This window comes from Anopheles gambiae, chromosome 3, assembly GCF_943734735.2.
Source record: "Anopheles gambiae chromosome 3, idAnoGambNW_F1_1, whole genome shotgun sequence".
Taxonomy (NCBI): domain Eukaryota; kingdom Metazoa; phylum Arthropoda; class Insecta; order Diptera; family Culicidae; genus Anopheles; species Anopheles gambiae.
The window spans coordinates 97,983,305-98,010,024 of NC_064602.1; the positions used below are offsets into that span (position 1 = coordinate 97,983,305).

Here is a 26,720-nt window from a genome sequence, read left to right on the forward strand (position 1 = left end):
TCACGGGCTGAGGGGATGCGCTGCTCACGCTAGGCTTCAGCATCGAACGCACTATGGCGCTTTGTAACGGTTTTTGCGCAAGATGATAACAAAAAGGGAAAATATTTTCGGATATTAGGCGAACGAAGGACATTGAAGGTATTTAGGATGAAATTGAAAAGACCCCGATGATCTCGCGCTTTATTTTTTAAATTATTAAAAAAGTCGAATATATACATAATCATGTTTTATTTATACAGTCACCGAAGGGACCTGCTACACCCTTCGCATTGCTCACTGTCCAGGTGCGACAGAGCAGCAACCGAGAACAAAAGAGAGCGAAACGGTGTGCGGTGCTCATTGAAGCATGATTTTCCACACGCGCGCTCGCCCTCCTACTATCTTATTCGCACCGCTTTTTCCTTGGACACCCCCCATTTCTCCCCCAATTGCTGGTGCCATTCTCACGGGGGTTGCGCTCTCCACATCGTACTCACGTTCTCAGCAAAAGCAGCGGGGGAAGAGCGAGCACACCGCCGAGCATCCGAAGCGGTACGACTCGACTCGACGGCCCGACGGACCTTTGCGTGCGTGCGTTTTCAGTTTATTTTCAACAGTCGATTAAAACGAAAGTAAAATATACATGCAGCAGGCCACGGCCTACACTGCTGCTGTTGTTGTTGCTGCTGCTACTGCTAGAGCTACTACTGGGATTACAGTGTGGGTCTGCGAACGCCAGACTCGGTGTGGGTTGTGAAACCACGGGAAACGAAAGCGGGCGGAGGAGTGTGAGTGCGTGCGTGCGTTTTCTTTTTATCTAATTGCACGAAAATGTTCTGTGAATAAGTAAGTGAAAAATAAGGCACTACAGAAGAGGAAGAAGAAAAAGGATTGTTCTGAAGGTGGAATGTTGTGGCTGGTTTGGTGTGAGTGCGTGTGTGTGTGTGTGTATACAAGTGTGATTTTCCTTTCGCAGTGTGGAAATTGAAGCAAAGATATGCGAACAAACGTGCTCCATTATACAAGCGTGAAAAATGGCCAGGTCCTTGGGGCCAGGACTAGCCGAACGGAACAATTCATGCAAACCAGCGCACACCAGTGAGGTCTCGTGTGTGAATTTTTGATGCTCATAAAATCAATACCGAGCATGGAGATCTTGGAGATAGGGAGCTGAAAATTGATTTTATCTCAATTCCGTGCTCCCATGGCGCGACAGGACTACAAAACACACAGACACAGGGACACAAACATATCCACACCAGGGACACACAAACAGACGGGCCAGAGCGCGTGAGAAAATTGGGAAAATGAGCGTAGCGACTTTTCCGAGAGAGCGAGAGAGTAATGTGTGTGTGAGAGAGAGCGTGCGAACGTTTAGTGTGTCAGTGCCAGTGAGGTGAAGGGAATGCTGATTTTATTCTCAACCCACCATCACCACCACCATCGTCACGTCCAACCCTCTGCCGTACAGCTTTTTTGCACGCGAATTTGGCAAGAAAAATCATCACCAGTAGAGGGATGCAGCAGAGGCGGGAGCGGAGGCTGGAAAACCTCTGTCTGGCCCGCATTTCTTTACCCTCGAGGGTTCTGGAATGCGATGCGTAGCTCTTGTACGGCGTCGGGCGCCGGGAAGAAGGTGATTTCCATCGGAAAATCCGTTACCGCCCGGCGAGGAGGGGTTGAAGGAAATTCGATGTGATTGAAGCGGACGTGGAGCGGATTTGCATTTCTCCAGAAAGGCTTGGGAGGAGGCGGTGGATTATTGTGCTTTTTTTTTGCTCGGCTCGATTTTGACGCTTTTGGCGTGTTTGATTGCCTGCAAGGTGTTGCAATTTCCTCGTGCTAAAGATTCAATTCAATCTCCTGTAGAGAGAAAGAGAGAGAGAGTGAGAGGAGTGATGTCTCAAGCGATCGAAGCAGGACATGCTAAAACAAACAGCCGCAGCACGCACGGCACCGCACAGCTTCATCTCAACAGTTCGATCTTGTGTACCGTTGCGAATCAAGCAAATGTGTGGCGCTGCTGCTACCGAGCGGCGGCGGGAGGGAAAATAAAATACACTCATCAACCGATTTAGCGCTGGTGAGGCAAGCCGCGCTGGCGACATACAGTATAAATAGAAATTTTCTTTTTCACCGCACCATGTGTGTGTGTGTGTGTGTGGACCAGAAGCACACAAAAAAAAACAACAAACGGAAACGACGATGAGCTCAACAACTCGCGGCGACGGCACAGTGGACACGGTCCTGCTGCCACACTGCCTGAAGGACGGTTTGTGTTTGGTGGTGGATGCGTGCGCTGTTATATTTAGACAATCCAAGCAAGTGGTGAATAATCCATCCACCGTGGAGGGCGGGAGGCCGGATCGTTTGTCCGAAAGGAAATGCGAACGGTAAAATCAGACATGTCTGGATTGAAAAATCGGTTTCCGATTGGCTGCGGCGCAGGATTAAGCCTTTGCAGCATCCCCGTCGGATGGGTCGGCGTGGGTTCGTGGTGCCAAAGTGCGTTGGTGGCATTTTGGGAAGCGTTTTCACGTTTGATTTCTTCTATTTTTGGTGATCGAGCAGATGAAAATTCGTTACGCGCGTACCGGTCGGGGAATGTGCGTCCGATTACTGCGTGAAAGGAGGTTCAGTGACCACAGTCGTCTGTCGAAGATGTATTTTTATGATGTTTCTTCTTTTGTGAAACAAGAAATGTCACAAATGTATGTTGCAGACCGATTTGATGCTGTCAAACGCGTGACAGCCGAAGCAGGGAAAGAAAAACAACGTCTACTACTAACACCAGCGCGCCGTCCTCACCACCATCAGCACTACACTAACAAAGCCGAATACAGCCTGATGTCATTTACATGTCGTGCCCGCGCTCCCCAGACACCCCCTTCTTCTGCCCACCCTACCTCAGTAAATCACACTAATGTTCAACGATTAGTAGCCAAGTTCTCAACCAAAACGGCGATAATATTACCAAAGCCAGAACAAGTGTCTAATTCCACTCGGACAATCGGAGAGAAACATAGAGAGCATAAACGGACAGGTGAATATCATATTCTCTCTCTCTCTCTCCTTCTCTCTTTGCGTTTTGCATCTCTTGGTGCGTGAGTGTGTGGGTGAGCAGTGTACGTGTGTAAGGTCAAAGAAATTCCTGGTGTTTTGTGGCCTCCTGGTGGCCTCCGCAGTCGTGTCGAGGAAACCGTACAACTGTCCACGGCACAGCACACACGCGGCACAACGCGCAATCGAAGAATACGAACGAACGAATCCAGCCGAAGGGTTGAGGAGGAGGAGGGCTACTGGTCGGACGAGGTGGGTGTTCCCTGGTTGGCTGGCATCAGGCTTCACCTGCCGATACGGGCACCAGGCGAGTCCTCAAGAGAGTTCGGTTTTTTTGTGATGTAGGCCAGTGGAAATATGATCTCGGACGTTGTAGGGCCACATAGCGGAAGTGTGTGTATGCGTGTGTGTGCGGTTGCATTCTTTGTTGTGTTTAGAGCGAGAGTGACACATTACGGTGACTTATGGGGATGCAATCCTGCCCACAGATCCGGACGCACAACACAATGCGGTTTTGACCAGGAGTGGAATGTTGTTGCTTGCAAAAGAGCAGCTGACAGGACGAATGATATCGTTTGGGGATAAAGCTATCAATTCCGAGCACGACCTATCGTAACCGCAGTGCAAAATTGAGTGGAAAATTCAAGCTTCCAGTGACGGAACCAAAGCTGAAGCGCAGCTGGGGCGCTACCAAACGAATAGTTCGAATCCGCTTGCTCAGCCGTCCAGGTTCGTGTGCGGAGATGCGGTGGAAAACAGGCGAATAATTTTCCTAACGAGCGAGTGTGTGTGTGTGTATACTGGCGTGTGCGTGTGTGGCGAGGTCGCGTGTGTTTGCGTCGCTAGAAAATTGGGTGAAAATTGGGAGCCAGTGCTGTGCTGTGCTGTGTGCTCCGTATGCGGGTACGGAGTTTTCCCAAGCGCGCGCGAGAGAGCGAACGATTCGGGCAGATTTTTCATTGCAAGCGCGGTAAAGAGAGTTGGAGAGGAAAAGAGGGGGGGATGGGGAATAGAAAGAGTGTGGAAAATATGTGTGTTTGAGAGGATTCAAACTGTGTGACTGTGTGTGTGTGTGGTTTTTTTTGCTGTTCTTTATTGTACTATTTAATTGTAATTTGTTCGCGAAGCATGCGAACCGAGCGCATGCAAAAGGTTCTACGCGTATCGGGTGTGTGCGCGCGTGAGAGAGAGCACGTGAGAAGCAGCAGTGATGAGAAAGCACGAAGCGAATGAGCAATGAGAAAGGAAAATCACACTGCAAGGAGAGCAGCACCGAAACCGAGAGCCGAGAACACAATCTCAATGCATCCATCAGAACATTATCCTTTTCGGAACGGAATTTATTTCATTCGATTTGTCATGTCACCCCTCACACTTCCCTTCACTTCCCGTTTTGCCGTTATAATCCCTTCTTCTCTGACCGCATTATCCTTGAGATTGGGTTTTGCCACTTGCCACGGGCCAAATCAAAACATCCATTTCGCTTTTTCGGGGCGATCGTTATGCGAACCGATTTGTGATAATTTATTTATTTTCTGTCCTCTCCGTCCGTCCGTTGCGGCTTTCCCCTCCGCATCGTTTTGCAGCTCGTCGGTCGCTGCTCACGGCTGCTTATTTTTAGGCATGACAAACTACTGCTACAATTACGACGACGAGCGCAGCAACTACAACCACTACTACTACTGCTACTACTACTACGATTGCCACTACGACTACGATCACCACTGCAGCAACAACTGCAACATCAACAGCAATACTAATCATCGCTAATCTTTTTGACGCGCGTGCAGAAACAATAGTGTTGCGGAAAAAACAACCCGCTGGCGCAAGCACGGTCGCGCGCGCATAGATGTATTTATTTGTTATAGATTAAATATTTGAATTTGAATAGTTGGTAGATATGAATAGTATTGTTATAGTGAGTTTATGGATACTCCTGCACATTAGCAATACATCTTGTCAAGGTGAGTAAACGTTTCGGGCTGATTTAATTGGTGTTTAACATAGAGTTTCCAAAAATCTCTCTCTGTATTACAAAATGTCGATGAGATAAAGGTCTTTTAAAGCAGTTAGTAAAGCAGTTCCCAAAAATACACGCAACAGCGGAAGATGGAGTTTGTGTGCCCAGTTCCCATCAGCAAAGCACTCCGTTGGGCAATGAACAGTTATGAACATCGCATTATTCACCCCTACGGTGTTTTATTTTCGGTGTGTTGCTACAACCTGTTTACAACACGGTGCCCTTTTCCCGGCCTAAAAAGGGCCTAAAGCACCCACGGGACCAGTTCAGCGCGTACGAGTCCTTATGCGTATGAGTCAACGCAGGAGAACCTTTTTTCCATTTTTTTTTTCACACTCATTGAGAGGGTGGACGGACACCGGTAGTTAATTATTTGAACTGTGGCAGTAAAAGGTGTCGTGGAAAATAGGGAGAGGAGAGGAGAGAAAACAACAAAAAGCCATAGACAGAAGCATGAAAAACTAATGTCAGGGGGCCAATCGGGCTCGTGGGCCCCCGGTGTTGCAAGGTGCAATCGAGACAGTTGGTTTCTATTTGGTACCACTACGGTCGGTCGGTCGGTCTCGGTGGTCTTAATGTTGTTACCCCAAAGAGGGGGGGAAATACTGAGCTGAAACGAGCTGCCGGGGGGTGATCAGTGGAGCATAAATGCTTGACGCTCTTCCACCAAAGGGGGTTCTTTGCCAGGGGTTTGCTCGCTTGTTGCTAATGCTAATGAAACTGTGGGAACTTGGGCGACGCTTTTGCGTGACCGAACGCGCGAGCACGTCTTAACGAGGAGCTGGTACTATACAGACAAAACACACAGCCGATACACAGCTGCACAAAAGAAAAGAAAAACTACACCCTCTAGCTGGGGTGGGAGCGCGATTTGGAAAAGCTCCCATCGTTGTATTGTCTTTGTCGCTGGCTTAAATCAGCCGCCCGGCCGCGTTGGATCAGTTTCGTGCAGATGGTTCCGGAAGCGTTTGCCCTTCTTCGATGATATGGCGGGATGTGAGCAAAACTAATGCATGAGTAAAGCTGCCAGTATGAAGATCACAACCTGTAAGCGACCAGCAAACAAACGCTTCTCGGAAGGGCACACATTGATTTCCGGCACACGGCGGCGGTATTCAGCGCATGAGAACCGAGGTTTTGTGACAATTGCTCCATGCGCGCATACAGAGGAGATGCAGATATGTGTGCTAATAAATTATGCCTCCCACACTGTATAGAATGGGAACTTGAAATGGGAACACATACACACACACACACGTATTACTATTCTCCCCTCGGGAAAAAACATACTTTCCACCGAAACTGAAGCTTTCCCTTTTGTTTTCCCGCTGACGGGTGGTACGGGTTGTAGCTTCCGCTTTGAAGTTTTCTCCAGCCCCCGTTTCAATGCTTCCGGAGACCGTACCGAGAAGGGCTTTAATCACCGGCAGGCGTTAGGTTTATCCGGTGCTGAATAATTCGCCCAAAGTTTGCTTGGCACACTCACACACAAATGCAAGAGTTCCGCGGAGGCGCAGGAAGTTTCACAGGATGTGTGAGTGTGTTTTTGTTTGGACTATGCTAGCAAAACGCTCCCGTCCTGGCATAGGGGAGCATGTACGTGATGTTGATATCCTTCCCTAACGTCAGCTGCTGGAGGTGATGTGAGAAAAACGAAGTATGCTCTTGACAGGTCTGTCAGGGACGGGCGGTCTGCTGCTGCTATTACCATTAGCTTCGCCCTTTCTACCTCCATCCGGTCCAATATATCCATACCTTGCAGCACAGGTGTTCCGACGTGGCCCACGAGAATGAGCCTTAATCACGTTCGCGGGCTTGTATGTCTTTCTACTTCCTCCCCCTGTCATGCTAGCAGCGAATAAAGCAACTCACACCCACACCCAACACTGTTGACGAAAGCGAAACCAACGCCACCGCCGTACGCCAACATTGTTGACAGGTCGCTGAGACTAACAGGGTTCGTATTACCAAACCGAATGTTGGCGGTGGCATAATTTTTGACATCCTCCTGGTGATGCTTTTGAAGAGTGGCGCTGTAAGCTTGGAGGAGTCTGTTTGTAGCTCTGTGTGTGTGTGTGGGGAACGCGTGTGTTTGGTTACCGGCTCCACTTGACGTGATATTATTATGCAGGACGGTACGGCTGATCCTCAGACGAGCGTGTCCAGCGAAGTCTCGGTTATTGCCCTACGGCATTGGCCGCTGAAGTATTCGCTGAAGTACACTGTTTTAGCTCCCGCACAAGACGTGCGCCTTGTGTTATCTGAGAACTTAAAAGCTCAGACGATAAACATAGCCCTCTCTCTAAAACCCCGAGCTCCCCAAGCGATGTTTATTAGTTTATTGTTGCCTGATTTTAGAAACTGATATTGATAATGTGCTCCCATCCTATCACACTCTCTTTATGCTCTTTTCGCAGATGAAAAAATATCCGTTTTAAGGGGCGAAAAGGTAGAGCTTGCCTGCCCGATCGATATAGCGACCTGCGGCGAGCTGCACTCGCTGAAATGGTTCAAGGGAACCGAGCGGATAGCGGTCGTGTCCGGTGATGGCGAGGTGGCCAAAGTCGAGGGCAGCTACAACGACCGGCTGTCGCTGTCGCACGAGGCGCAAACGAGCCGGCTGATTTTCCGCAGCGTCGAGATAGCGGACGAAGATACATATCTGTGCGAGACCACGTTTCTCGAGCCGTCGGAGCTGTGCGAGAACTCGGGCGCATATAGCGTTGCTTTAAACGTTAATGGTAAGTAGTGGGTGGCTTTTACGGTGTACAAGGCTCTGTTATTTTACCGATGGGGGTCTGTTTTGCGTTTGATTTCAGCGGTGCCATCGGTCATCACGCTCCAGGATGGCAATAGAAATAGTATTAAAAATGGTTCGCACATTGGACCGATGCGCGAGGGCCAGGACCTGCAGGTCGTTTGCGAGGTATACGGTGCCCGTCCAGAGCCTGTGATAAGCTGGCATCGATCTGGGCGGGTTGTTCGAGGTAGGTGTTGCATCACTTCGTAAGCGGCTTATATCGTTAACTCACCGCGAGTTGCGCGTCTTTCAGATAACTTGGTTGTCGAGGAACACAATGGACTGTACACGGTGAAGTCGACGTTGTCGCTCACGCTGTCCCGGCAGGAGCTGGGCGCTACGTACAACTGTCGCGTTGAGATGAAGGATCTCAAGCTGTCCGTTGACAACCAGTTCCACATCGATCTGCAAGGTAAGTGGGCATTATTAGCGTCCAGAACAGAGTTAATTCACAGTATACTAATGACTTGTGTTTCTACTCTACCCCAGTACGACCCACCAAGATAAACTTATCCGGTGTCGAACATCACACGGTTCAAGGGACAAAGGTTTTGCTTCAGTGTCAGGTAAATCAGATAAGATGATGTGACAAGGCGTTGGGAAGATAATTTGCGAATGTTGTTTTCTTTACGCAGGTCAGCGGAGCAAGACCAGCAGCTAATATGACCTGGTACAACTCATCTAAGCTCATTACGGAGGAATCCAGCGAGATGACTTCAATTAATACCAAAACAGTGAGTGATGAAAAGCGGTAATGTGACAAGGCAAAGGCAAGTTGTAATACTAATGTATTCTCTTTGCAGTATCTTCAAAATGATGGAACATTTGAAACGATCAGTCAGATGATCTTTACTGCGACGCGCTTTGAAAATGGTGCGTCTATGCGCTGCGAAGCCGACAACATTGTGATGCGTGAGGATATGGACCGGCCCCTGCACGACACCCTCACGCTGGAAGTGATGTGTAAGTGTCATTCGGATGGCTACCCTGCTTTCCAACCAATGTGTTACTAATGATCGTTTTCATCCACTTTTCGTGCTTCATCCCGTGCTCACGTGTACGTCCTTTTCCATGTTCCGTCATCACCATCATGATCGCAGATCCACCCGTGGTGTCCGTGAAGCCGGAAAACATAACCGTCAACGAGACGCAAGATTTCCTGATCTTTTGCGACTACGAAGCAAACCCCGCCTCACTCGAGAGCGTCAAGTGGTACCGGAACAGTCAGGAGATCAAGCTGAACAGCGTGCGTTACGAGGGCGGCAACCCGGAGCAGACGGCACTGCTGATAAAGAACTCAACACGGCACGACATCGGTGCCTACACCTGCGAGCTTTCGAACTCGATCGGGTTCGATGTGTCTGATAATGAAGTTTATGTTGATGTTATATGTACGTTGCTCATGAAGTTGTGTGAGAAGACATCGGAACCTGGTGCTAATTGGAGCATTTGTTCGCACCTTCCCTTTTGCAGATAAACCGACGGTGATGTTAACGATGGATCCGGAAGCGCCGGTGATTGAGAATGATCAGGCGAACATAACGCTGCTGTGCAATATTGTGGACGGGAATCCGATGCTCCTGACCAAGGTGCGCTGGTTCCTGGACGGCGAGTTCCTGAAGGAGCTGCCCGAGTGTGAGGAGGAAACGCTCGGTACGGACGAGAACCTGTGCGAGGTTGATCCGAGCAAGATGTTACTGCAGAACGTTGGGCGTGAGTTTATTGGGAATTACTCGTGCGAAGGCTTCAATGCAGCCGGCTGGGGCGATGTAAGCGAGGAGAACCCGCTGGATGTTTACTACGAGCCGGGCAATGCGTCCATGGTGCACTATCCGTACATCGCGATCAAGCGGCGCAGCGTGACGTTTAACTGCTCGATCGAGGATCGAGGAAATCCGGCAGCGACTCGCTATCGTTGGCTGCGCGGAGGAAAGCCGGTGCTGGACGTGGTCACACCTTCCTGGACGGTTGATCCAGTGGGGCTGGACTCGCGCACGACGTTCTCCTGCTTTGCGTACAACGAAGGCGGAGAGGGCTACCCGGCCGAGGTGAATCTGGAAGTGCACGCACCCCCGGCATTCATTCAAAAGCTGCAACCCTACACGGGTGCCCTGTTTTCGACGGCCAATATGTCGCTGTCTTGCCGGGTGGAATGCATACCGTCGTGCAGCATTTCGTGGTTTAAGGATGGAATTGGAATCGACGAGAGTGACGAGCGGTACTACATTACCAACACGTATCTCCCAGCGGAACCGGCAACGGGTGACTTTGAGAGTGCATACTCTGTGCTGGTAAGAATTGGATCGTTGGTGGGGTCGAAAGGGACTGTTTCTAACTCTAACGTTTGATGTTCAGCATTTCAACATGTCCGCTTGGCCGAATGGTATATTGGATCGCATTAAGGACAGCTCGAACTACTCTTGTGTGTCCACCAACAACTCTGCTGGACCGGGCGTCCGCAGTACAACATATTTTGGAGTTGAATGTGAGTAATGTCTTTTGATCGCTTTCGGACGGAGCTACAATAGAATTTCCACTCTTATTTTTAGATCCACCAGAGAACACGAGCCTCTCGAGCACAACAATCTCGGTGGAGGAAGGTAAGATTCCGCCGAAAATTGTGTGCTCTTCGCGGGCCTACCCTGAGCCGGCGTTTTACTGGACGCGTAACGGAGAGATCATTGCCAAGGGCAGTGCACTCATAGTGGACGATGTGCTGGAGCGTTCCGATGCCGGCAAGTACACCTGTACCGCGTTCAACAAGCATGGCAACCATTCAACGGACGCATACATTGATATCCATTGTGAGTGAAATGAGGGATCAGGGCGAATAGATAACAGAATGATAATGGATGGTCTACTTCACATTCGATTGCCAGATAAACCCACATGTCAAATCATGCGGAAGGAGGTCGAGGACGAGGATGTGCTGATCTGTGTTGCGACGGGCAGTCCGCGTGAGTCCGAGTTTGAGTGGAGCGTCAAGTACGCGAACGACAGCTTGCAGAGCCACCGCATCAAGAGTGACCCGTACGAGAGCTACCTAACGCTCGACGATGCCGTGTCGGCGATGCGCATTTACGTGTGTGTCGCTAGCAACAACGTTGGCATGGGAACGCCGTGCGAGATTGAGGTTGCTGGTGAGTAGTAGTGCGCTGGAGCGCGGTGAATGCGGTCAGAATGCACAGGACACTTTAAGACATGTTCCGGTATTTATGTATGTTTGAAGGATACGTTGCTTGGTGGCTGAAAGGGGACGTACTGACACCGTACATTCTGATCGGTGCCGTGGCCGCCCTGCTGCTTGCGGTTATACTCGTCTGCATCATCATCATTTGCATCTGCCGAAGGAAGAGGCGACAGGAGAAGTGTAAGTGTTCTTTTAATCTGTTACAGCCACATGAAACAGGTTCCACAATTATTAGTGAAAAAATAGAGAAGAAAAAACAATTCAAAAAAACACAAACGGCAACGAATGTGAACAGGTAGTACGGCTTGGTTTTTTCCGTTTTTGTTTTATGGGTTTTCTATTTTCGTTGTATTTCAAAAATTGCGATTGTAATAGGGCTTTGTTTTCCGTTTCATCTTAACACTTTTGTCAAGTGTGGTAGGATTAATGTGTTGGAACGGATTTCTTCGACCATGAAACGAAGCGAAGAAATGCTTCCAAGCAATTGATCTACCACACGTATGAGCGATCGGATCAGACAAGTCATTCAAAGGGAACTGCATTAAGAACATGCTTCAGAAACAAGCGATCGATGTACAACATTCCGTTTGACTGACTTTTTGATTTGAACACTCATTTTCATTACCTTTACTCTGGATGTTTGGATCATTTTGATAACAGTCGTATTTCCATAGCAATTGATACTCATTTTGTGCTTTGTTCTCTATCAACTCATGTTCCACTAGTCTGTGTTAGTGTAAGAAGTTTTTTTCCAGTTTTCTTTTTGGCTCTTTTGTCATTTGTTTTTGGTACACGTATTCTTCTGGCTGTACTGTATACTTTAATCTCTTTGATTGTCGTGAATTTTTAAGCCGTTTTTCCTTCAAAACCATTCGTTCTTTTCTGTTGCTAACCTACCAACGCATCATTGTTCATCCATACCGAAGCAAAAGCAGCCGCTGTTTGTTTTTCGCATCGTGTACACCGCAATGCGTTCCTTCTGTCCCCTTCTTTCATGTGTATTGTTTCATCCCCTTTTTCTGGATATTTTTTTAATGTTTGTTAACGTTCTTTCTTACTAAAACTTTCAAACCTCGTTTACGTGCGTGCGCCTCTCACTAATAGCTTCTATGCACATGGAAGAAATCGAAGATGCCGAATTCTCATTTATGAAAGATCGCAGGTAAGATTGGACTTTTCAACAACACACGTACTTTTAGGTATCGCATTGGTATCGCTTTTCCGCTTGGTTTTTGAGTTTTTGGTTTCGGTAATCGTGGTTGCGGTAAAGTAGTTAGTAGTGAGTTGTGGTGTGTGTGTCCTCGTTTTTACTAACAATTCGGCTGGCCATCATACGCATACGGATATAAAGTAAATACTTAGCAGTATTGTATATGTTGTACACGTTGGGCTTGGTGGTAGAATTTGGACAGCTAATCATGGACGAGACACTGTGGAGAAGGGATAATTGCTGCAGCCATAACATCACCTAACAGTACGAGACAAGCTAACATTCCAAATTCCCTCTACGTCCCACTCTCCAATTCCTTTGCTGAAAGTAGTTAATGCAACGTTGTAGTTATTATTTTGTTGATTATTTTGTAATATTGTACCATTTGAGTTGGAGTTGGTGGAGTAAAATCGGTGCCATGTGGTGGAAATTGTTAAAGGAACATTATTTGCTTTCGAATGATTCATCAGCAAATAAGACGATAGCTGAAAGAGGATTGTACCTTACCGTTTTGGGGATTAGTATGGAAGATTAACAATGTTTGATTTGTAGAGCTGAAGATGCTGAAGATGTATTGAATGGATACTAAAAGTATTATATTATCATCATTATAAAAAGTTGTAAAATAATGGTTAGAACTTGAACTATACTTAACGCGGAGAAGCTGCCTTTGAAACCCAATTATAACTAAAGAAATTGGAAGACGCATTGGTGATGGAACAGGCTTCATTAGTTCCTGTAGTTAGACTACCATCTTTGGGGGTAGTAGCAAGACTTGTTGGTTCCGGCTAGGGTCATAGTTCCCATTGCCGGTTTGAACAATTTCGTCTCGGAAATGCATTACGTTTGGTTCTGTTTTTTCTTCTTCTTCTTCTTCTATTGCTCCATCTTCCACCCCCACACTTCATCAAGGTGTCTGCAACGGGAGACGGATGCTTCCGAGAACATCCGGCACTACGATCAGTCACTCCGGTGGCGCATTCGACGGTTTTTCGAAAAACGTAACAGTATCGATTTGTTGCGCATCTCCACGAGCAATGGTACAGTCGCTTGAGTATTTGTTTTATAAGTTTTTTTTTCTCATTTTCCTCTTTTGTTTCCTGTGTGCGAGTGTTTGTTTCCCCTTCCCAATTTTCCCGTTTGCTGTTTTTCCCTTCCCTTCCTTTTAACTTGATTCCCCGTGTGACCCCGTTTTTCTCCCTTCTTTCATTCCTGACCACCTGACCTTATCAGCTCGTTTGTCATGCGTTTTCATGTGTTTTTGTTTTCATCATATGCTTTTGTTTGCTTTTGCCTTTTTTTTCTTCCATTTTCATAATGTTTTATGCTGGTTTTATGTTTCTTAAAAAACAACCTGTTGTTGCATTTGTCGCTGAACGGCTTACCCATCACACGCGTTGCGTTTCTGGAATGTTTATTTACGTGTTCAGTTATTACGTATGTTAAAAAGCCTCAAACCATACCCACCGAAGACCCATCGCCCCCCACTTCCACACCATCAGCAGCAGCAGCAGCAGCACCAGCAACACCAACAGCAGCAACGGCTGACAACGCAACTGCCACCGGTACCACCACCACCAACGCACTACCAACGACAGCCGATTGTGCCGCGTCCGCTACGGCCCCAGAACAGGCAGGACCCGGTGCGGCACGGGTTGGGGTCGATGGTGGAAATGCAAATGTACCGGAAGCTGGTACGGCGGTAGGCGGAGGTATGGAACACTGAATCGCTGGAAAAAAAACACATTTTTGTTTTTCTTCCGGCCGGTTTTTTGTATGTATTTTTAGCTTCTTTTAGCTTCTTGTTTTTTGGTTTTTTTGTCGCTTTTGCCGATCGTGCGCTCTCGCTCATACGTTCGTGTCTCGAAGATGGAGCTGCAGTATGGAGTTACCCCCAACCAGGGGGGTTGGTTGAAACCAGGAGAACACATCGAAGATGATATATGGAACACTTAGAATACAAACCGATCACACACACAATCACAAACACACAAAAAAACACATTTACACTCTCTCCCTCTGTTAATGGGTTTTTGAGACGCAACTAACGCACCCCATTTTTCGATTGTTTTTCTTTTCATCTTGCGCGCATCTTGGGACAACCACAGTTACTGGAGAATCATCGACTGCTGGCGGATCCCAGATCGAACCAGGAGAATATGAAAACCTTCCGTTCCATGGATTGCAAACACCGCCGAAGAAGGTAAGCGCGGTTGAAGCGAAGCGCATGCAGCAACGTTTGTTTACTTAACCTCGAAATGTTTAATCTATTGCCTATCAATTAATGCGCCCCATTTCGAGGTTAATTAACGTGCTTGTTATTGTTTCCTTTGAACAAATCTTTTCATCTGCTAACAAACTTCATATTGTTGCGTGTGTCTGTGTGTGTGTCTGTGTGTGCGTGTCAGGCTATGCTGTGTAAAACTAACCTCGCACCATCGCTGAAGCATCATAACAAAACGCTCACCCCGTCCTGCTTCCCGACGCATCCGTACAACTACATCAACTATCAGAAGGACTGTCAGAAGGGTGGCCTGCAGGCGCCCCTTCATCCCACCCTCCAGCACTCCGGGCTGCCGGCCCCGCCACCGTCGTCCGGTGAGCCGCCGAGTCTGGACGATTCGTGTAAATCCGCCGAACGGAAGCTGGCCTCGCTGGACAACAGTGATACGCTCTCCTCGCACAGCTTCACCATCGGTGGCACACGGTCCATGAAACGGTCCTCGGAGAAGAAGCTGATCGATCTGGAAACGGTGACACCACTGTACGAGAACCTGACCGATTCGATACAGATCCATGAGACAACGGCACCGACACCGCTGGTACCGCCTGGCAAGCCGCTCATTCTCGAAGGCCCCCACCAGGAACGGTATCGCATCAGCTTGAAGAAGCCGGGCCGAAAGGGCGGAAGCAGTCGCTCGAACAGTGCCGTCTCGAACAGCTACTACGATTGCATCAAGCCAATTCCGGCGCCACGACATCGCAAGTACGCCTCGACCAACTCGCTCGTTTCGAAGGCACACCCGGGCGGTGGTGGTGGCGGCGGCGGCCATGGACTGAAAGCGTACGGTGGCAATGGTGGCAGTAGCAGCCGGCTCGATCCGATCTACATGAACCTACCGTTCGGCAACAAGGGGGGGCACGAATCGTCGCTCCGGCTACACTCGGACACGGAATCGGGATCGGAGGGTCACAGGGGCATCGCTGACGTAAGTATTGCTGTACTAATCGAAGTGTGAGCCTCTCTACTAACCTTCACGCGTGTTTGTGTGCTCTTCCTTAACAAATAACCAACGCCAACGGCAACAGTATCCAGTGCCGCGCGATAACCACTACCTGGAGATAACGCAGCACCAGACGCGGATAGTGATCCCGCGCGAACTGTTCCCGGTGGATAGTCGCGAGCAGCAGGCCAAGATCAACCAGCTGCTGCGCAAGAGTGGCGCCCCGCCCGTACCGCCCGCCCTGCTGGCCACCGGCTCCACACCCAGCACGACCACCCCGTCATCGTCATCCACGAGCAGCACGAACAGCCGGCGCCACATCAAGCTGCCTTTACAGAAACATCATAGCTTTAATTTCCAGTCGTCGCAGACGGTCGAGGCAACGGTGCGCGATCTCAAGATCAAGTCGCACTCGATCAGCTCGAAAACGCTGCGCGACTACCGTGGCAGCAGCAGCGGGCAGCGCAATGGGCAGAGCAATGGCACCAGCACACTGAACCACCATCATCACCATTCCCATCATACCGGCATGCTTCACGAGAACGATAGCGAGAACGAATACTACGACCAACAGCAACAGGAACAGCAGCACCAACATCAACAGCAACAGCAGCAGCAACAGCATCGCCATCGTGCGGCGTCACACTTTCCGTACGACACTAGCACCGTAGCCTTTAAACCCATAACTCCCGTGCCAACGAGTACTACAGCAATAATAACTACCACTAACAGAAAGTCGGTTAATATGTGTAATAATGACAAATTTGCAATCAAATAAAACAACCACAAACCATCTCACCATCTTCTCTGACTTCAAAATGGCAAGTCCCGGTAGTTGGCATCGCTTTTCTTCTGTGTCTGTGTGTGTCGCTTTTGTGGTACTAATTGTACTAACTTACTAATGTACTAAAAGAAATTCCTTCCAGGTGGGTATACTGATACAAGGTAAGTTGAAGCACCATCCTTTTTTCGAATTAACAACCTGCTGGCGGACAAGGTATGTCCACAAGAACACTGATACCTTCCCTCGTGTTATGCGTTTTTGGGTTTTTGATCGTTTGATGTGCGCCAACGCGAAATTGCAGAATAAAAATTGTAATTTTTGCCACCCAAATGCCAGCCAAACGTGCGCCCGTCTATCTGCCTGTGTGTGCCTTTGTGTGTTGTGAAAATTGATACTTAACTATTTTGTGTCTCGACATCCTTTCTTTCCGTTTTAGGCGAACGATACGATCACAGCCAAAAGTAATACGTACATTTTTTGAGGCGGTGCACATTAACTTTATACAAGTAAAGCTCATAAATCCATTGACGACAGTTTTAGTTCAATTTTAAATCATTTAGCCTAAGCCAAGCAGGACAGCAAGGTTTTGCTGAATACATTAAATAAGGATTTAGACAGTGAGGACACACTAATTGGCAGAACAATACTGTTACAGTGTGTGTGTGTGCACCACAGTTGTTCGCACATCGCTCGCGTGCTGCCGACAATAAAGTTGACAATTTTTATTTTGCAATACACAGAACGCGCCTGAAAGCAAACTCAAAATTTAAAGTGAGCTTATTGTGTGATTCGATGACGCTCGAGGCGCAGGGTAAGTACGGGACGAGGAGATCTTGCTGTTCTAAAACCGTGTCCCGATCTAGTAGCCCGCTTTAGTGTCTTCCGAATGATGGATGTTTTTGTTACTACTACTAGACTGCTATGGTTTACACGTGCGGCGTTGAGTTCTCGGTCACTTACCTTGCTGCGTAACACTAACCCCGACACTGCTGTGACTTGTTTTGATGACGCGTTGCGCGAGCGGAACGTTCTACAAATCTGCCGATCCCATCTGGCTTCATCCACAGGACGGTATCGTGTACCCGGAGGACGTGATCTATGCCGACCTGGAGGAGAACAACTACGGTCCGATCAACTACAAGGCTGCCTCGATCTACAACATGATGAAGTTTAAGCGAAGCAACGAATAAATTTTCCCCTTTTTACCGCTACTGATCCTTTCGATTTACGCCGCTTCGTTCCACTACGCTCTGTTTTGTAAGCAAAAAGTGTTACTGTCCACAAATAGTGCGTGCGCATCATGCACTACGAAGAATGAATATTGTCATATGTTAGTGTACGCCTAGTCTGTTTGCTGCGAGACAGCTTGCTTTCCTGCGCTACTGAATTTAATAAAGTTGTGTAATAGTTAAGTGTCTTTATCGTTTTGTAAAAAAAACACAAATCTAGTATTTGTTTAATTGTTCCTCCGAAGAATGTCCCACAAAACGCTCCCAATTCGCTTTATCGTTCCAAAAACACCGACCTGATGCTTACCATATGGCCCCGTATTGGAAGTGTGTTTGCACCAACGTGTGCAACGATAATTTAATTTGCCTTCTTCTAATGATTGCTAATGTACTGCACAGAGTTCCAGAGCCACTTGTCGGCCCGTTGTTGTTTCCCCTTCGCAACTCTCGAGGCACACACTTGTTCAATTACTGTCCCACTTCGGAGCGCATTTCCCCAGGGGAAACAAACACCCAGATACGATCAATCTCTCAATAGCTCGGTTCCTCCGTCTGGCAAGACAAATGCTGATAGAGTGCGCGTGCCTTCGAAGGGAGAAGAGGGTGTGCACGGGTTCTGTTGGAAGGTGTAGAGTACATTACCACAATTGCAGATTTGTTGCTGGCAGGGCTTCCGATGGCTGGCAGCCTAATTGAAACGGCAGGAATAAAGTGATGCTGACATTGTTGTACCGGGGAGGGGAGAGCCTCTTAGTGGCGATATCAGGCACTCGGGCACGTTGATGAGTCCATTAGGGCGCTGTGAATGGATTTTTTTTTGCAGTTGGTTTTTTGGAGGTGTAATGCGATTACCATGCTCAAAACTACCGCACTTACGGTAAATTTGCATCACAACAAATTATTATCAAAAGTGAGTGAAGTGGTTTACAAAAGCTGGGAAGAGATTTGGAAGAGATGTGTATCGTCAGTTCTTGAGTGAAGTTTTGCGTCTTTTTACATTGAGATCTTTCTTTATCTTTATCTGTTTTAATTATTATGTATAAACTAAGTGTTTGGAAATAATTTTACTATTCAATTTATAGAATCTAAATAGATTGTCTGTATCAACAGCGTCTCAAAGCACGGCTAAATTTGAATTTGAAGTACTTTTCCTCACTTTCACACACTTTCTTTCGGACTTATCACTACTGTTAATTATTTTGTTTAAAAATACTTAAGCCTTTTGCAAGGAAATTTAATTCACTTCTGCAAAATGGCACCAAAAATTGAACTAATGTTTGCTGAAGCCCTTGGTTTCATCCCGTGCCACGCCGCCTATACGACGAACGGCGACGAGAAGTATCCAATTGCTGGCGGGTTTTTGAGCTCGAGCCGCGTCAAGTGTGTCCTTTTATACTACTCCCATGCCCATGGTCACATTTTGCATTTGCGCAGCCTCGATCGAGGGAAAGTCAGAACACACGACGGGGGCGTCTGCTTCTTGCGGCGCAGTGACATTTCATTTGCTATTTTGCCCGACCGCCCCGTTTTTCTTAACGGCTCACTGACTATGCTAGATAGATTGTCGTCCTGGGTGGTTTTCTCCGGGGGATTCGCAGCCCAGGCAAAAGAGCAGCAGCAGCATTTTCTTATTATGCAGCCATATGGTCATGTTTTTTAGAGTGTTGCGTCCTTTAGGGAGCTACTGTTTGGTAGCTGGCCGGAAATGTGGCGGAAAGGACACTCGAAGGGTGATCGGAACGATTCGGCACAACATACTTCACCATCGGCAGTGGGTTACAGAGATTTCGGGGCCGTCCGCAAAAGAAGTGACCAATTGAACGTCTCAATAATGTATGGGATATATTGATGGGCATTTTATTAACCCTAGCACTTAAGGAACAAAGGGCTGGAAAAGCCCGAGCAGAACGATTTTGGGGTCGATCGTTTTAAATCGCAATAAATCCTTGGAGATCAACCATATCAAATCGCTTTTTAAAGCATGTTTTGTGGGTGACAGGGAGTATTTAAAATTGACTTTTATTCAACGAGTTTTGGAACTGTATGACTCTATATTTTTAAAAGATTGTTTCTACTTATATTAAATAATATTCAAAAACCACATCCACTCAACCTTCGCCCGTGACAAATTGAGTCCCCGTGACGAAAGGTCACTGGCATATTACCAAGTTGGCAACATTATTACCATCATCATCATCATCGACGATAATAAATGTCCCATCATCCCAAAATAATTGGAAAGGAATTGCGGCTGGCTTAGGTGCGGATTTTCACCATCAAAACCACCAGTTCTAGTACCAAAACATTACGCCCGGGAGAAGGGCCATTGCACTTCCCTTGCAGTGGCAGTACAGCATTTGTATGATATGTTGATACTTTCCTGCCAATGGGGAAGGCGCATGTGTCTCAACAATGCCCGTCCTCCCGCCCGTGGCCCGCCACAGTGGCACACGGGGCCATTAATCTTGACGGCAACGTTGTCGGCTGTCGGAACACGGAAACTTCGGCTGCGGTAAGGTTAATGTAGAATTATTCACGCAAAGCGGCATAACGCCAAACAAGAGAAATGTTTTGCGCGAGCACGTGTCCGAGGCTTTCCGGCGCGTTTCCGGGTGGATGTCAGGAGTTGGCAAAGTAATGGACCGACAGTCAAGCGGGGATGGGAAGTTTGTTGGCGAGTTGGTTAGTGCTTGCCGGGATTGTAGTCAGCGTTTATTGACACCACATCCGATCCAAAGAAGTTGTGGTACGACATTAGCAATGTTGCTAAACAGCCAAACGCATGGGGATTTGACGTGGGGATTAAAGTAAGAATTAGTGCGTCAAATGGTGAAAGAATTGGATTTGATATAGAAACTCAGCAGTATTTTTTAATACATATTTTTGGATTAGTTGAATGTTGTAGGAAGATCCTTTAGTTGCCAAATGATGATTAACTTTGTACGGATTAATGTTCATCCTCAATTTATACAAGTCTTGAGAATAAGCATATTCCCACAAGCATTTGCGTTCAATGTATTGATTTTGTTTGTGTAATTGTAAAAAAAATGTAAAATCTTAATTTGTCCAATAATGTAACGAATGGTCAAGTACGAATCTCAGCTGGCACCATCTACGTTTTTATGTTGATTCATATATTTGAGAAGTGGGCGTGGTTTGTTCCACAATGGAAATGACCTGCTTCTGACACCGAACGGAAGAGGGCGCTAGCCAGAAATGAATGCACGGCGTCGTTGTTTTGGTTTTCGATAGCGCATTTGAATTCACAGGAACTTTATTACAGGAAATTAAATAGTTAGTTGTAACGTAAATAAGTGCTTTAAAAGTCGCTCTGCTTGGTGAGCAGTGACATGGACACAGCCTTCAATTCAAATTCCATCCTCAACCTCGACCGATAACGGGACATTCGAGTTGATCGCTTCGAGCTACCTCATGCACTGAATGTAATTAGAATGAAATCAGTCCTGTGTGTGCGAGCTTATAAATAACAACTGCAAGGAAGCATGCCGGCCCCAACCGCTATCGCGCCAACGAACGCGTCTGATCTTGAGACGCGTTAATGAATTCAAATGCGATGTCGAGAATCCGAACATTAACCTGTTCCTGAGAATATATTTAAATTCTTCATCTCAGCGCTGAATCAGCGACGGTCCATAAAAATACCCCTCCTTCTCCCCTTCCGCCCAGTATCGAACGAATTTATGCCACCCGGATTAGTAAAAGTCAAGCTCCCACCCGTGCTTGACCTTGCCAAAGGGGCAGCTTCGTACCAAATGGGGGTCCTCGCTTTGGGTCCCCCGAAACCGGACGAGAAGTTTTTTTAGAAACCTGTTTTAATCAGTTGCATAAGTGAATGAGCGGGAGACCCCCACTAACTGAGCCGATTGAGCTTTGAGCACGCGCGCGCGCGCGCGAGAACTTGCGTTAGTACGAGCTTAACGTTGCCCCCGGTCGGGTGCTAATTGGCTTGTGTTTGGACTGTTTGAAAGTGAGCGTTAGTGTTTATCTTTGACTGTTTTTCCTGCACCACACCACAACAAAACAATGCAGGAAGGAGTGCCAACGGACAGTGTCGCGCTGGAAGCGATCGAAAAGTTAGGCCCGTGGGAGAAATGGCGCATTGTGAAGAACATTGCCGTGCTGGGGATTGCGTTCATGATACACTTTACCGCGTTCCATGGGACGTCCAACCTGCAGAGCTCGCTGCACAACGATGGATCGCTGGGAGCGTACACACTGGCCTGCATCTATGGGTCGTTGATTTTATCCAACCTCTTCCTACCGGTGCTGGTGATAGGGTACGAAAGCGGAGGGAGTCGTGGAGTGCTTGAAGGATGTTTTTAAACAGTGAATCTTCTACTTAACAGGCTGCTGGGGTGCAAGTGGACGATCGTGGTGTCGTTCGTTGCCTACATGCCGTACATTGCGGCCCAGTTCTACCCGTCCTTTGCCACGCTCATACCGAGTGGGCTGGCCGTTGGGTTCGGCGGTGGGCCGCTCTGGTGTGCCAAGTGTACCTACCTCTCGATCATAGCGGAAGCGTTCAGCATTGCCACGCGGCGCAAGGTCCGCACCGACTATCTGATCGTAAAGTTCTTCAGCTTGTTCTTTGTGTTTTACCAGCTGGCACAAGTGTTGGGCAATTTGATATCGTTCACCGGTTCGTCGCCTGCTTTGTCGGGCCCAAGTGATTACCTTGAGCTGAATTAGCAAGTCGAATTAATCCCGCTCTCTTTGCAGTGCTGTCCTACGGGGAGACTGAATCGGCGCCGGTGAATGGTAGCGTGATCGAATCGAGCGTGAATATATCTGCAACGTGCGGTGCAAACTATGCTGCACCGATCCACCAGGAGGCACAGACTGCAATCGACCTAAAACGGCCCGAACCGGAGCAGCTGAACCGTCTGACCGGTATCTTTCTGGCGTGCATGGTGGCGGCATCCATTTCCGTGGCGCTGGGTGTGGATTCCCTCAAAAGGTAAGGCAGGAGGCAAATTCCAATGCCGAGCTGTAGGTCAATATTTCTACTCTTTCCAGATACAATATGGTGCGCAAAGCGCCCGATAATCGAACGTCCGGCATGAACACACTTGTCATCACCTTGCGTCACCTTGGTCACAAGTATCAGCTACTGCTGATACCGATCACCGCATTCATCGGCATAGAGCAAGCGTTCATAACGGCCGATTTCACAAAGGTAACGCCATCTGCAGCTGCGATTGTTCATCCTAACAACAGTCACTAACAAGCTCTCGCTGTCATAATCTTCCATTCGTTGCAGTCTTTCGTTGCTTGCGGGCTCGGCATTAGCTACATCGGTTACGCGATGATAAGCTTCGGGTTGGCGAATGCCGTCGCTGCCGCCTGCACTCCGTACATCACGAAGCACCTTGGCCGCCGGCTGCTCATTCTGGTGACGTGCCTGTTCCACGCGGCGCTAATCGTGTTCATGCTGCTGTGGACACCGACCGACGAGTATTACAAGTATTCGATAATCGTCGCCTGCTGGGGATTGGCGGACGGTGTCTGGCTGATTCAAATCAATTGTACGAACGCTTTTTTCCACCCTCTTTCGTGGCATTCGAATTCTCATCGCGGTTGTGTGATTGTTCTCTCTCTATCCCTCTCTCTTGTCTTTCTCTCGCCGTTATAGCACTGAGCGGTGTTCTGTTCCCGGGCAAGGAGGAGGCTGCGTTCAGTAACTTTCGATTATGGGAAGCTTGCGGCTCGGTAATCATGTACTCAGCCAGTTCGTTCTTCCCCACCTTCCACAAGCTGCTGTTTGTGCTCGGCGTGATGATTGTTGGCACGATCGGGTAACTAGCAATGATGGTGTGCGCTTGCCTAAGCTTTTAATAAAACATACTTTCTCTTTCCTTCAAGGTACGGAGCAATAGAATTTATGGAACATCGAGCAAAGCGCATAGATCCCGGAAAGCGCTTTGAAGCTGTCGATCAAGAACCGCACGATAGCTGAATTACAAATTGTAAAGGATAGTCGAAACGACTGAGAATCCTTTGCCTCTGTTCCTTTCTGTATGGTTTAGATAGTGCTTGCAAAGGATAAACGAAAATCGAAAGCTCGAACATAACCGTTAAATGGCTGCGTACTTTAAACGAGCTTGCCTTTTCAAAAACTACTGTACGCAGCTTAAAAGTAGTGAGAAGACTTCAGGCGTTATTCAGGCTTTTTGGACATTTTCATGTGAAATTAGATTGTAATGTTCGCCACGTACTGTTCACGATACTCACAAATTGTTGTCAGAATAATGATTTTATTCGGATATATGTTTGGTTTGTTGTTGTTGTTGTTCAGCTCCGATACACAGTGATCATATCGCACACGACTTTTACAAAATATTGCATTGCAAAATGTATTTTTCATAGGTTCTTTAATTATTACTCTCGTACAGGGGGTGCCTTAAATCTTACATTTTAACGCTCTTGGCTTGATATGACGACCCGGCCCATTACACTGCTCAAATTGCACCTCTTGCTTAACTCGTACAGCTTCGTCCCTGTGACAACGTGACACTGATCATCAGCTTTCTTTACCCTCCGATTCGAGTTCCGATTATTAATGAGTTTTATTCAATCTTTTCCACATACTTGACGGTGCTTGTTTTGCGCTTCATGGGATGATTTCAAACAGTTAATTGGACTCTTCCACGTGTGATCCTCTCGTGTTTATAGTATAAGGTGCATAGCATTTGTTGTTTCCTGTTCTATGGTGTGTTGCTGTTTGTGATTCTGCTGCCTCTCTGTAGACTTTGTTGTTCCTTTATGTTTATTTGACACATTTTCCTACCCAACAGATATAGATTCTTCATGGTTTCGTGGGATAAGCGTGACTTGCAAACATAAAATTCATACATTTTACACCGATCGCTGAGATACGTTTGTTGTAGTGGGATGAATGCTCATCGGTACGAATAATAATTTCAATGGCTCACAACAAATAGATACGGTTTGCTCTTGCTACTCGGTACTAGATATTTGTTGTACAACATCTGTGCTGTTTGTTAATACAAATCAATATACAAAACGCCTCGAAAGTGGATCGATAACTGCACGAATTTCATTTGTGATACGACGATTTTCTTCTGTGGTTTTGTTTTATACAATTATTACACACTCACGGCTATTGGGTTGGTTTACAACTACAGTGTTCCAATCAGAGTGACACTTTACACCAACGACGGTATCTCAGAGAGAGAGAGATAAGGAGATTTTGTCTTCATTTTTCGATAGTTATCATGTACAGATAGTTTCCAGCAGCTATGAGTTGGGTTGTGTGTAGGAAAGGTCGCTTTCCATCTGGGGTTTTGCTGACAATGTGTTATGTTTAATGGGTTTGTTTGCTCTTTTACGTGGTTTCTGTGTGCTGGTTGTCTTACTATAAAGATTAGGAACTTTGGTTTCACGAGTTCACACAAGATGCGAAGCAAACAGAATCGATCGACGAATGTTACAAAACAATTATCAAGGAAGGAGTGTGTTGTGCAATGGTGCAACATATTTCGAGATAAACTCAACATTACTACTCCGCTGTTGTTAGCTCTCTACACTTTTTCCTATCTGACAGCTTGGAATGTGTTTGTGGAACCAGAAACGGTGGGAAGGCAAAAAACCGAAGGTCATTTCCAATCTGAAGCAAAGCTTTGTTTGTGTCACAGTGAGGGTCGTCCGGGAAAACAGAACAAAACTAAAGCAAAACAATCCTATATCGCCACGATCACTCTCATTACGTACGTATCTCCTAGAATATCATGCTACCGTATATCCTACATAACTATACAATATTCAAATATCGGAATGGCACCTTATTTTATATGGCTACGGTTCGCGATTAAAGTTGTCTGTCCCGCGGGCACGGTTTGGATGATGTGTGTGTGTGTGTAGTTTTTTGTTTAAGTATTCTCCATCTTGAAGCTCTTGGACATCATCCGCACGGTGTTCTTGAGCGCTTGGCGTTTGTTGCAGAACCAGATGCGTATAACTTCCCGCTCGTACCCGAGCTGATGGGCTAGGCCGGTAATTTCCGTTCCTGCAAGATGCGTTTTGTGGTTAATTTTAGTGTATGCTTTACGCAGCCGCTTATGGTCGTCAACCCTTACCGGAAGGATGCGTGTTGCGCTCGAAGTGCCCGTTCAGCAGCTCGAGCGCTTGCGGCGTAAAGGACGTCCTTCGTTTCCGCTTCTTGGACGGTTCCACACCGATAAAGTCTGGCACGTGGTTTTGGCCCGATTTGTACCTAGATGAATGACTGTGAACGTGGTTTATTTGAAAAGGGAAAGGCGAAACGGCACAGCGAAAGCCACACAACCCACACAACAGAGATCGAAAAGAGAGAGGAGAGAGAAAGAGAGAAAGAGAGAATAAAAAGAAAACGGAAGCGTGCATTAAATGGATGAAATGTTGCCTGTTTCGGCAGCTTCTAGTTTAAATAATGGTGCATTTGCAACGCTACTCACTAACCGATCGAGTTAGCTTACCTTTCTTCCGCCTCCTTCATCCAGCGCTCGAGCACGGGTTTGATTTTTTGTGCGCTTTTGGGAGTAATGTCTAACTTTTCAAACCTGCCCCGACGTGGACGTGGGTGGGTTGAGTGGAAAGAAAAAAGAAAAAAGAAAACAAGTGTGTAAAGAAAAGAACGTATAAGTGTTGAAACGAGTGTGTAAACAAGATAACTATAACAGAAAATCAATACCAACAAAACCATACGAAACAGTAACACAGTACCCTAGTGTTTAGTTTACAGCCAATCTATAGAAGGGGAACAGGAGACAGAGAGAGAGTAAGAGGGAGAAGGGAGTAGGGTATAAAAGATTGCCAGGACATTGATCAAATTTGTTAAGTGTTTGCAAATGTTAAACGACGGGCGAAAAGAAAAGAACCATACTAAAGAAAAGTGAATAAATAAACATACACAACTCACTGGCCAATCGATGAAATAAAGTAAAAGCAATACGAAAAGTATAAAACAAAAAAGTAAAATAGCGAAAAACAAATAAAAATAACAAGGAACATGGGAACACTTACGCTTACCTTTGCTGGTCAATAGAAAAGGATCGTATGAAGTAAACAACAGCACGACAAAACTACATCTACTTGCATAAAGTGGTACATAAAAGAGATTGCCAATAACCAGCTTCTTGTTGCTTTTTTCGCTTGCTAACATTGTTTAACTGCTCCCGAAGGACGGCGCTCGATTGATGATCGAT

General features: G+C 47.0%; 3 protein-coding genes across 16 annotated transcripts in view; 2 read left to right on the top strand and 1 right to left on the bottom strand.

Annotated features, from left to right (window-relative positions):
- Positions 1 to 561: 561 nt before the first annotated feature.
- Positions 562 to 16,281, top strand: LOC1280362 (hemicentin-1). Of its 9 annotated transcripts, none has more exons than XM_061653796.1 (20): positions 563 to 825; positions 4,626 to 5,003; positions 7,477 to 7,800; positions 7,879 to 8,046; positions 8,113 to 8,271; positions 8,349 to 8,425; positions 8,495 to 8,593; positions 8,663 to 8,822; positions 8,960 to 9,250; positions 9,333 to 10,150; positions 10,215 to 10,344; positions 10,409 to 10,663; positions 10,739 to 10,999; positions 11,089 to 11,229; positions 12,154 to 12,211; positions 13,172 to 13,299; positions 13,690 to 13,971; positions 14,368 to 14,462; positions 14,668 to 15,468; positions 15,569 to 16,281. In XM_061653796.1, exons 2-20 carry the CDS (start codon positions 4,940 to 4,942, stop codon positions 16,259 to 16,261), a joined length of 5,004 nt encoding a protein of 1,667 aa, XP_061509780.1. In that variant the 5' UTR covers positions 563 to 825; positions 4,626 to 4,939; the 3' UTR covers positions 16,262 to 16,281. The 9 variants fall into 9 exon arrangements, with proteins under 9 accessions (XP_061509787.1, XP_061509780.1, XP_061509786.1 ...); XM_061653802.1 differs by having other exon boundaries at positions 4,830 to 5,003; XM_061653798.1 differs by having other exon boundaries at positions 563 to 767.
- Positions 16,282 to 21,405: 5,124 nt separating this feature from the next.
- On the top strand, positions 21,406 to 23,784 carry LOC1280361 (UNC93-like protein). Its single transcript, XM_320208.4, has 7 exons — positions 21,406 to 21,794; positions 21,864 to 22,156; positions 22,237 to 22,474; positions 22,534 to 22,693; positions 22,778 to 23,042; positions 23,150 to 23,312; positions 23,380 to 23,784. The coding sequence occupies exons 1-7, from the start codon at positions 21,541 to 21,543 to the stop codon at positions 23,471 to 23,473; spliced, it is 1,467 nt and encodes a 488-aa protein (XP_320208.4). The 5' UTR covers positions 21,406 to 21,540; the 3' UTR covers positions 23,474 to 23,784.
- Positions 23,785 to 23,844: 60 nt separating this feature from the next.
- Positions 23,845 to 26,720, bottom strand: part of LOC1280360 (POU domain, class 6, transcription factor 2) — a 54,001-nt gene continuing 51,125 nt past the window's right edge. For 3 of the 6 annotated variants that reach the window (XM_061653806.1, XM_061653810.1, XM_061653804.1), the window contains 3 exons: positions 25,992 to 26,075; positions 25,614 to 25,762; positions 23,845 to 25,543 (listed from right to left, as the gene is read on the bottom strand). In XM_061653806.1, coding sequence (XP_061509790.1) covers positions 25,407 to 25,543; positions 25,614 to 25,762; positions 25,992 to 26,075 — 370 coding nt within the window. In that variant the 3' untranslated portion in view covers positions 23,845 to 25,406. The remainder of the gene's footprint in view (positions 25,544 to 25,613; positions 25,763 to 25,991; positions 26,076 to 26,720) is intronic. The other 3 variants (XM_061653805.1, XM_061653809.1, XM_061653808.1) reach the window with 3 other exon arrangements.

What these genes read in the sequence shown, in the direction of transcription:
- LOC1280361 (XM_320208.4), top strand. Translation starts at nt 21,541, where the DNA reads ATGCAGGAAGGAGTGCCAACGGACAGTGTCGCGCTGGAAGCGATCGAA. An exon ending in CAATTTGATATCGTTCACCG is followed by an intron (nt 22,157 to 22,236) that starts GTTCGTCGCCTG and finishes CTCTCTTTGCAG; the next exon opens with TGCTGTCCTACGGGGAGACT. An exon ending in TAACGGCCGATTTCACAAAG is followed by an intron (nt 22,694 to 22,777) that starts GTAACGCCATCT and finishes CATTCGTTGCAG; the next exon opens with TCTTTCGTTGCTTGCGGGCT.
- LOC1280362 (XM_061653796.1), top strand. Translation starts at nt 4,940, where the DNA reads ATGAATAGTATTGTTATAGTGAGTTTATGGATACTCCTGCACATTAGC. An exon ending in AGGTTTTGCTTCAGTGTCAG is followed by an intron (nt 8,426 to 8,494) that starts GTAAATCAGATA and finishes TTCTTTACGCAG; the next exon opens with GTCAGCGGAGCAAGACCAGC. An exon ending in AACATATTTTGGAGTTGAAT is followed by an intron (nt 10,345 to 10,408) that starts GTGAGTAATGTC and finishes TCTTATTTTTAG; the next exon opens with ATCCACCAGAGAACACGAGC.